This window comes from Mastomys coucha, unplaced genomic scaffold, assembly GCF_008632895.1.
Source record: "Mastomys coucha isolate ucsf_1 unplaced genomic scaffold, UCSF_Mcou_1 pScaffold6, whole genome shotgun sequence".
In the NCBI taxonomy this organism is placed as follows: Eukaryota; Metazoa; Chordata; class Mammalia; order Rodentia; family Muridae; genus Mastomys; species Mastomys coucha.
Window position 1 is genome coordinate 25,603,767 of NW_022196912.1, and position 10,193 is coordinate 25,613,959.

General features: G+C 40.9%; 1 protein-coding gene across 1 annotated transcript in view; it reads right to left on the reverse strand.

The window, feature by feature from the left end:
- The window catches only part of Rab10 (RAB10, member RAS oncogene family), a 55,634-nt gene that overhangs the window by 13,040 nt on the left and 32,401 nt on the right, over window positions 1-10,193 (reverse strand). The window contains exon 2 of the mRNA XM_031357539.1: window positions 5,393-5,453. Coding sequence (XP_031213399.1) covers window positions 5,393-5,453 — 61 coding nt within the window. The remainder of the gene's footprint in view (window positions 1-5,392; window positions 5,454-10,193) is intronic.

Genomic DNA, 10,193 nt, shown 5'->3' on the forward strand with positions numbered 1-10,193 from the left:
TACCCTCAAAGCTCCCAGGGCCTCAACCACCAACCAAAGAGTACACATGGTGGGAGTCACGGCTCCAGCAGCATGCGTATAGCAGAGGATGGCCTAGTCAGTCATCAATGGGAGGAGAGGCCCTTGGTCCTGTGAAGGCTCTATGCCCCAGTGTAGGGGAATGCCAGGGCCAGGATGCAGGAGAGGATTGGTTGGTGAGCAGGGGGAGAGGAGAGGGAACAGGGTTTTTTTTTGTTGTTTTTTTGTTTTGTTTTCGGAGGGGAAAACGGGAGAGGAGATATCATTTGAAATGTAAGTAAAGAAAATATCTAATAAAAAATAATTAAAAAGTATGCCTAACATGATTTCTACCACACTGCCCCCCTCAGCAAATATCTATAAAGACTCTCTGTAGTCGCTCTTTCTCCATAGATCTTTGTTAATTAACTCAGAGGGGTAGGCAGGGGTGTATTTGCTGGGGGTTGACCTAAGCAGGATCATTTGGCAGGATCCCACTTGGCTAAGCACATTCTCTAAGCACTGAGCTACATATGTATTCCATGCCCCCTCAGCCAACTCTAGTCATATTCCTTTTATTGAATCCAGAGAGACTGTGTTTCAAATGACCACCAATAATCTTGTTTTCAATTCAGTAGCCATTCTTTTCTCTATTATCTTTAAGTAGGATCACAAACAGTAGACCATGCTATCTAGGATTATAGAGAATTGATTATGTATCTTAGGCTAACCTTACAATCCTCCTTCCTCAGCTTCACAAATGTTGCAATTACAAGCATGCTCCCATTATTCAACCAAAAATGATCGTCAAGTGTTGCCTAGGAGGTGAGAAGAGGTCAGATCCTCTGGAGGTGGAATGATAGACAAACACTTTTGAGCTGCCTGATATAGGTGCTGGGAACTGAACTTAGTCCCTTGAAAGAGCAACAAGCACTCTTAACTGCTGAGCCATTTCTCCAGTTCTATGTTTGGAGCAAAGGCCAAACTCACCTACAAGGTCTGAATTATTCTACATTGCTACCAGTAACAGAGGAGGATTACGCACATTGGTAGGTCCTTACAACATGTGTCACTGGTTTTTGATTATAGCCATCCTAGAGGAGTTGAACTGGTATTACTGTGGTTTTGGTTTGTGTTTCACTTCTGTTTGATGACAATGTTGGACATCTTAAAAGTACTGACCATGTAAATATATTTTTGTAAAAATGCATTAATATCTTTTGCTTATTTTTAAAATATATTTATGTATTTTATGTATATGGGCACTTTGCATGCATACTGTTATTAGAAGAGGGCGTTGGGAGGATTTAGCAGCAGTGACTGGCTACAGAGCTCATTGAAGCAATGCCAAGACCAAGGATACCAAGAACCTGGAAGAGATAGATCCCCAAAGTCCATTCAGTTTTTCTTGAGTGTACCTTCAAGGGTGAGGGGTACTTGTTTTTTCTTTTTTCCATCTTGGTGTGTCTGTGGTGTGCACGTATATGTATGGATGCCCAAGGCTGATGTCAGGATCAGAGCTTGACTGTTCTTCCATGTTGTCCATTTTCAGGGTCTGCTAAGCAACCTTAGAATTTGTTGATATGGCTAGTCTCAATAGCCAGTTTGCCTTGAGGATCTCTCCTCCACCATTCCAGACTGGAATTACAGACCAATACTGCCATCCACCCAGCATTTATGTGATTCTAGGGATCTTAACTCTGGACCTCCTATTTGTATAGCAAAATCTTAACCACTGAACCAGTTCCTCAGTCCCTAAGTGTGTCAGTGCAGGAGCAGACATAATGGCAGGGTCAAGACTATCTCCACCCCCAAAACGAACTGCAACGATTACGTTGGTCAGGATGTTGAGGGTTCCATTAGCCACTGTCAACTCCAGAGTTATTCTGCAGGCCAACATGCCCATCATCCTGAGCACCTCTGGTCTTTGCAGGAGTGTTGCCACTGTGGCTGCACTGGTAGCCTCACCTTCCACCCAGAGGGAATGGTCTCTCTCAGAACTAGCTCTCTTCTCCGATCATGTTAATCAGACATGCTTTGAAGCACTTTATAACTACACATGGGAAAGTAACAGCAGAGAATCAGGATACTGGAAATGAGAAAAACTAAGAATATTAACTCTTTTGCTTTGATTCACTTGTAGAATTTAAATGAAAACCTTGACAGGCAAGACAAGAAGAAAGAGGAAATATTGGGCAACTCAGAAAAAATTACTTTCCCCCTAGAAGTTGAAAGGAAAGGACACTGCGTAATTATTTTTCATTAAGACTCCTCCTTGTTCTGGTTGTTAGTATAAAAAATATTAAGAATAATAGCCGGGCGTGGTGGCGCACGCCTTTAATCCCAGCACTTGGGAGGCAGAGGCAGGTGGATTTCTGAGTTCGAGGCCAGCCTGGTCTACAGAGTGAGCTCCAGGACAGCCAGGGCTATACAGAGAAACCCTGTCTCGAAAGACCAAAAAAAAAAAAAAAAAGAATAATAGAGATAGGGAACTGGGAGGAGGTGGGTAGTGATCAGGGTATAAAGTGAATGAATAAATTAATGAAAAAAAATAATGGAGATAAAGCATGTGACTACAAACATCCTGTCGTGTCTATTACATAGTTTCTTCTTTTGATTTTGAAGACAAAGCCTCCCCATTTACCCCTGCTTGTCTGCAAACTCCCACCTGCTTCCCTTCCTAGAAATAGTTCCTTATATGTTGACTATTTTCCTTACTCTGAGGCCTTCTATCACCCCATTATTTAAAATCGTTCCTTCTTGTCTTGACCCTCAGCACCACAAAACAAAAGCCAAAAGTGCCAAAGGTCTTCCTCAACATCGCAGGAACACAGGTGAGTTGGATTGATTTTAGGGGTCTGTACTGGCTGGTTCTGTGTGCCAACTTGACACAGGCTGGAGTTATCACAGAAGAGAGCTTCAGTTGGGGAAGTGCCTCCATAAGATCCAGCTGTGGGGCATTTTCTCAACTAGTGATCAAGGGGGTAGGGCCCCTTGTGGGTGGTGCCATCCCTGGGCTGGAAGTCTTGGGTTCTATAAGAAAGCAGGCTGAGCAAGCCAAGAGAAGCAAGCCAGTAAAGAACATCCCTCCATGGCCTCTACATCAGCTCCTGCTTCCTGACCTGCTTGAGTTCCGGTCCTGACTTCCTTTGGTGATAACAGCAATGTGGAAGTAAGCTGAATAAACTCTTTCCTCCCCAACTTGCTTCTTGGTCATGATGTTTGTGCAAGAATAGAAACCTTGACTAAGATAGGATCTTTTCTGAAGAGGTATAAACTGACCAATAAATTCTATTCCTCTAGAGAAAGCTTCAAGTCTCCTACATGGAATGCAGCTGAAATGTGTGTTGGGAAAGTAGTGTCAGGACTCAGGTTAGTGTCCCACTATAGTGTAGACAGCCTAAGAAACGTTCATTACTCCACTATGAATACCACCAACACTTCCTGCGTCCCCTTCCCTAGTCATTTACATCACACAATCAGCAAATTATACACATATTTCAGGGTTAAATCTATGACTAAATTTTCTACTAAAAAGGAGCACAACATACCTAGCCCAACCTACATCATAGTGTCTACAGGTTTATATTATAGTATTGGTTAGCTATGAAATATCAACATTAAAGATATTAAAATATTAATGCCCCCAAAGGGTAATCATCATTTTGTGTTTGTAGAAATTTGTTTTAATCAACTATTCTCTTTTACTTGATTTATTAAAAACCTGTTTTTTTATTTTGGTGGGGGAGGCATATCATGCCAAGACACATATGTGGAGATCAGAGGACAATTTCTGGGGAGCCAGGCATGGCCTTTCACCATGTGGGTTCTGAGGGTCAAATTCAGATTGTCAGTCACCTTTCCCTATTGAGCCATCTAGCTGAGCCGGTTTTTAAAAAATTTGTCTTCATTTTTCAGAACCATAACACCTATTTATAGCCTCTCATTTCTGTTAGAATAACCCAAGTAAATTTTTTAACGTTTTCTGTGTCCCATTTTAATTTGCATACTTCATAGATTTATATTTTTCTTTTCTTTTTGGTTTTTGTTTTTTGAGACAGGTTTTCTGTGTAGTCCTGGAACTCTGTAGACCAGGCTGACCTCAAACTCACAGAGACCCACCTGCCTCTGCCTCCTGAGTGCTGGGATTAAGCACACCTGGCTTACATTTATACCTCTCAGTATAAGGCTTACATTTATATCTCTCAATATAACCGTACCTTACCAAAATGACCTGGCTCCTTTGTTTGGTTTTAAAACATGGTAGCATGTAGCTGGGGCTTTCCTAGAATCTGGTATGTAGCCTTGAGTTCCTGATCATCCTGTCTCTACTCCCCCTAAACTGAGATTACAAACATATGCCATCAGACTTGGTTTGATCTGGGAAGCTCCAATACATGAATTCTCATTATGCTAACTAGCCTCCAGCAATTAAGGAAACGAGTAACATATTTATGATAATGATGATGTGTGTGTGTGTGTGCATACATGTGTTCATATGCAAACACATGTAGGTGCCTGCAGTTCAAAATCCCCTAGAGGTAGAGTTACAAGTGGCTGTGAGCTGCCTGATCTAGGTGCTGGGAATTGAACCTGGGTCCTCTTTAGGAGAAGGTCTTGCTTTTAACCACTGCACCGCCTGACAACTTCAAACCAAGAGAAAAAGCTTCCTGCCTCACTACCTTCTAGGGGTTATCCTTTGCTCAAGGATAAAGATGCCTATTGTTAGTGATATTACTTTTAGACTGTCTCATACCACAGTCCAAGTCTAATCCAGTGCACTAGATTTAACCCAAAAGAAAAACTGATGTTAAATATGTGAAGAACAATTAAATACTGCATGCTTTATAACTCCCCCTTTTAAACTATAACATAAAATATAATATAAAATATTATATAATATAAATATAATATAAAAGCCTGTTTTCGCTTTTTTCCTGTTTTCAAAACCATGCAGCTTTCCTCTGCCATTAAAATTATTTTTTACCAGTCTAGTTAGTATAATTAGGTTGCTAAAACAACAAGGCAAAAGTAGAATTTTCCTTGCATAAAATTAGAAATGTACAGCTGAGAGAATGTTGTCAAATACTACTATTGCCAATAACACACTATAAAAGGAGTGTTACATTCCAAAGAGTCAGAGCAGTGTCTCTCCTTCAGTCCACGTGGTGGGTGAAGCCGTGTGCTTTGGACACTACTGAGAGAGACAGTTATTTTTAGTTTAGGCACAAACATTATGGACTGTCAAGTCAATGGCAATAATTTTCACGTCCTGAGAGGTCACAGGTTGCTTGTTCAGGAAGGGCAGTACAGAAGACACGTAACAAATGGCAAAGGAGAGTCTTGCTGTAAACTGTAAGCAACTGGCACCAACACAGGAAGTAAGTAAGCTTACCATATCTGTAGCTTGATCTTCTTTCCTTGTAGTTCCACTGTTTTGATCTTAAAGTCTATTCCTGTAACACAGGGAAGGTAAACTGTAATTGCTGCTTTACTTGATAACAACCAATTTTTTGAAAGCAAAATACTTAAAAACTTAATATTTTAGTTGGAGATCTTAATGCCTATTCCTTTTAAAAATTATTTTTTAACCGTAGACAGAAAAATCCCCACCCACCCTGCAAGTTGTTTTTTTGTTTTTGTTTTGTTTTGTTTTGTTTTGTTTTTTAGACAGTCTAACTTTGTAGGCTTAACTGGTCCTGGAATTTGGTATGTTTAGACCAGCTAGCCTTCAATTCATGAAAATCTACTTGCCTTTACCTCCGTGATGTTGGAACTCTACACTCTTTCTTACAGTACAGAATGAATATGTACCACAAGGTATTCTGACCCCACAAATTAAATGAAAATCAATAACAAAACACTACCTAGGAATATTGTAAAACATTCCAAAATTCATGAGTTATAGAAGAAATAACAAAAATTATGGGGAAAAATCAAACTAAAATGAAAACTTGAGACACAGGCTGCTAGTAAGATGGCTCACTCAGTAAAGTGGTAGTTGCATGAGTATCTGCACCCTTATCTCTGAATTTGCCAGGCAGCAAATCTAGCCTATCAGCATACTCCAGGTTTAGTGAGAGACCCTGTCTCAAAAAATATCGCTTGTGAGATGCCTCATCCAGCAACAGTACTTTCTGCTAAGGCTAGCAACCTAAGTTCCATCCCTGGGGCCCAGAGAGTGGAAAGAGAAAAACGTATGCCACAAGTAGTTCTCTGACCTCCACATCCATGCCCTCTCCCTCAAATAAGCATGTAAATAAATAAATATATCTAAAATGAACTCCCAAAACATAAAATGGACAATGATTGAGAAACACTAGCCATCAACCTCTTGCCTGCATACATGCATGTATACCAGGGCACATACACACCTTCACTGTAAGAATATGCTATTTCAGGCCTGATGGTGGTGTGACCAGCTTTTAATCCTAGTACTCAGGAGGCAGAGGCAGGTGGATCCCTGTGAGTTCAAGGCCAACCTGGTCTACAGAGCAAGAATACAGTACTTACTACAGCCTCTTCCTTACTCAGGTTTGTCTCTCAGCAAGCTTCAATTTATCTGTCATCTAGATTCACTCCTATGGAGCACAACTCCTCAACTGACAGTAAGCAATTACCACTGGAAACTATTTAAAATTCAAGCACCTAAAGGTAAACCAAAGTTCAGAACAAACGCACTGCCATCTTAACAAACAGATAAAAGGGCTGGTGAGATGGCTCAGTGGGTAAGAGCACCGACTGCTTTTCCAAAGGTCCTGAGTTCAAATCCCAGCAATCACATGGTGGCTCACAACCACCCATAATGAGATCTGATGCCCTCTTCTGGTGCATCTGAAGATAGCTACAGTGTACTTATTCTTCTTCATCATCATCATCATCATCATCATCATCATCATCATCATAATAAACAGATAAAATATAAAGGTGATTAGAACCCATTAGGTGATCCCAGTAACTATACTGTTCCCACTGCTTCCCTATGACAACCAGATATTTTAACAAGGACACATCATTTATGAAGTTTATGTATTTAAAGAATCTGCAAGTACTTTTTTCTAGGGGAGGAATTAATATTTGAGTCTTATATTCTGGGAATCCAAAGGGAGGGAGGGAGACAAAAGACTGATATCAATCACAATCTCTTTGTCTCTTTTCATCTTTAAGTAGCCCAGGATAGCTATGAATTCCTGGATTCTGCCTCAGCCTCCAAGTGCTGGGCTTAAAGGTATGAGCCACCAGATTAACACCCTCATTTTAATAACTAGTCACTCAGCAAAACATGCTGCCATCCACAGTCCACAATGTTCCTTTTTCTAAAATCTTGAATTTCTTACCCCCCAGATTTTGAGTTTGTCAAATTATTATTCAAGTTTTCTAGGTTGCCCTGATTCATCGTATCTAATGAAAAGGAAAAAGGAACATTTACCAGAATTACCTTTATAGCTACAGCCTATTTTTGTTTCCTAGGGAATAAATGTCCTAACATGACCTAGTAGACTAAGACCAACGATTTCAGCTAGGCATATAGTTTACTACTCTTAATTGATAACCCTGACAACCAATACTATTTTAGGAAATATGATAAAGAGAATAAAATTGAGACAATCTCAACACTCTAAACCCCTTGGGATAAAAACATGAAACCACTGGAAAATGTTTATTTTATTTTATTATTTTATTTTACTTTTTCTCGAGACAGGGTTTCTCTGCGTAGCTCTGGCTGTCCTGGAACTCACTCTGTAGACCAGGCTGGCCTCGAACTCAGAAATCCACCTGCCTTTGCCTCCCAAGGGATGGGATTAAAGGCGTGCACCACCACTGCCCGGCGGGAAATGTTTATTTTAAATGATCTGCTTAATTGGTCAAGATAGATCACTCTAGGAGCTGTAGAGATGGCTCAGCAGTTAAGAGCCAAAACTCCAAAAGACCCAGTTCAATTCCAAGTACCCATATGATAGTTTACAACTGTTTATCTCCAGTTCCAGAGGATCCAATGCCCTCTTCTAGTCTCCTCAGGCACTACACATATATAGTACACAGACATACATGCAGATAAAACACCCAAGCTCATAAATAAAAATCAATAAAATTTAAAAGTTAAAAAGAAACATCATCCTAAGCCCCTTGAATGCTTTCAGGATTATACGTAGTCAATATCCTCCACAAGCTCTTTAAAACATAAAACCAAAGAAATTTGCCTTTGAACTCAAGTGTCATCAAGTATAGCACAAAGTATCAAGACACATCATCACAGAAAATTTTAAGAACACCAGGGGAGGAGTTTATAAATGCTTGCAGAAAAATAAAACAAGTCACATTAAAGAGCAATTCTAAACATCTCAAAAGCAACAGTAGGCCCCAAAGGTAAGACTCAAGACCTTGAGGTGGGGTGGGGGGTTGGGGGGCCGGGGTTAGTAAACAGCTTGCTGTGTTGTCCTAGTTTCATTTCTGCTGTTGTGACAAAAGCCTGACAAAAAGCAGGAAGGTGGTATACTGTAGCTCACAGTCAATCATAGACTAGAAATCCCAGTGGCAGAAGCTTAAAACAGCTGTTATGTCACATCAATAGTCCAAAGCAGAGAGACATGGATGTACCCACACACTCACTTGCTGACTTGGGTGTAGCTCCATTTGTCTAGTTGCACACACTTCAGAATCCTCTCTGCCTAGAGAAGGTGCTTCCTACAGTGGCTGGTCTTCCTAAGTCAATAGACTTAATGAAGACAAACTCCACAGAAATGCCAACAGGACAGTCCAACGTGGACAATCTCTCATTGAGACTCTCTTCCCAGGTGATTCAGGCTGTGTTAAGTTGACAATTACATCTAACCATCACACTGTACAAGCATGAGGTCCTTGAGTTCAGATCCCAAGGTGGAAGTACATTTTTTAATTCCAGCACTAGAGTAGGCGATAGGGGTCGAGATAAGAGGGCCCCAAGGTTAGTAAGAGGTCTGTCTCACAAAATTTGGCCTCTGGACCTCTCATGTACACATGTGAACACAGAATATATGCATACACCACAGACACACCAAGTATTTTCAATGTGTGTCTCACCAATACCAAATTAAGGCTATTCTCAAGTGTAACAGATAGCAAAGAATTCAGCCCCTGTGTATAAGACACAGTGTCTCAAGAGTGTGACACCATAACAGGTGCTGTGAAAGTCTGAGAACTGAGAACTCTCTAACCTTTTTTTCCAGAAATAAATTCAACCAAGCCCCACCCACAGCAATAACAGCATATATCAGGGAAAGCTATTTAAGGGCGGGTGGGGAGAAACATCAAGCTACAGGTTTCCTAGTTGGTGGGACAGATGAGACCTACTGCACAGAAGCCAACTTACACCCCAGAGAATTTATTAGCTGGACAGAAAACAGCCTGCATGGAATATAACTGACTCTTCATTTTTCCTGAATTTTCACCAACACCCAGGCAGGAATCTCTCCAAGACTACTCTACTCCAAGACCAGCCATTTATCCTAAAAATAATTTTTTTTTTTTCCGAGACAGAGTTTCTCTGTATAGTCCTGGCTGTCCTGGAACTCATTCTGTAGGCCAGGCTGGCTTCAAACTCAGAAATCCCCCTGCCTCTGCCTCTCAAGTACTGGACTTAAAGGCAGATGCCACCACCGCCCAGCTCATTTCTTAATCCTAAATTGCTAACACCTACTTTCTCCTCTCTTTCTCAAAAGGGCATTTATAACAGCAACCATCTGACCCTTCTTTGGACTCCATTCTGCGTGGCTCTGGCACACATGTGCACATTAATCTTTATACCTTTTCTCCTGTTTATCTTTGGGTTCCTGTCTATAGAATCAATTACAAGCATTCTGAGGCAAAGTGTGAATTTCTATACATAGGCATCCTTCTCAAACAGTTTTACCAAATCAAGAAAGAGGAAGATAGGAAATCACTAACAGTGATGAAAACAACAGGTCACATTGGCCTGGAGAACAATGAGAAGTTACTTTGAAGAGGGTCCTTCATACTATCAACCCTGCACTCTGGAGGCAGGTTAGCCTCAGCTATAAGGCAAGTTCAGGGTCAGTCTAAGCTACATGAGATCCAGTCTTTAAAAGAAAAAAAGAGGCCTGACAGTCGTGCTTTAACCCCAGCACTTGAGAGGCAGAGTCAGGAGGATTTCTGAGTTCAAGGCCAGCCTGGTCTACAGAGTGAGTTCCAGGACAGCC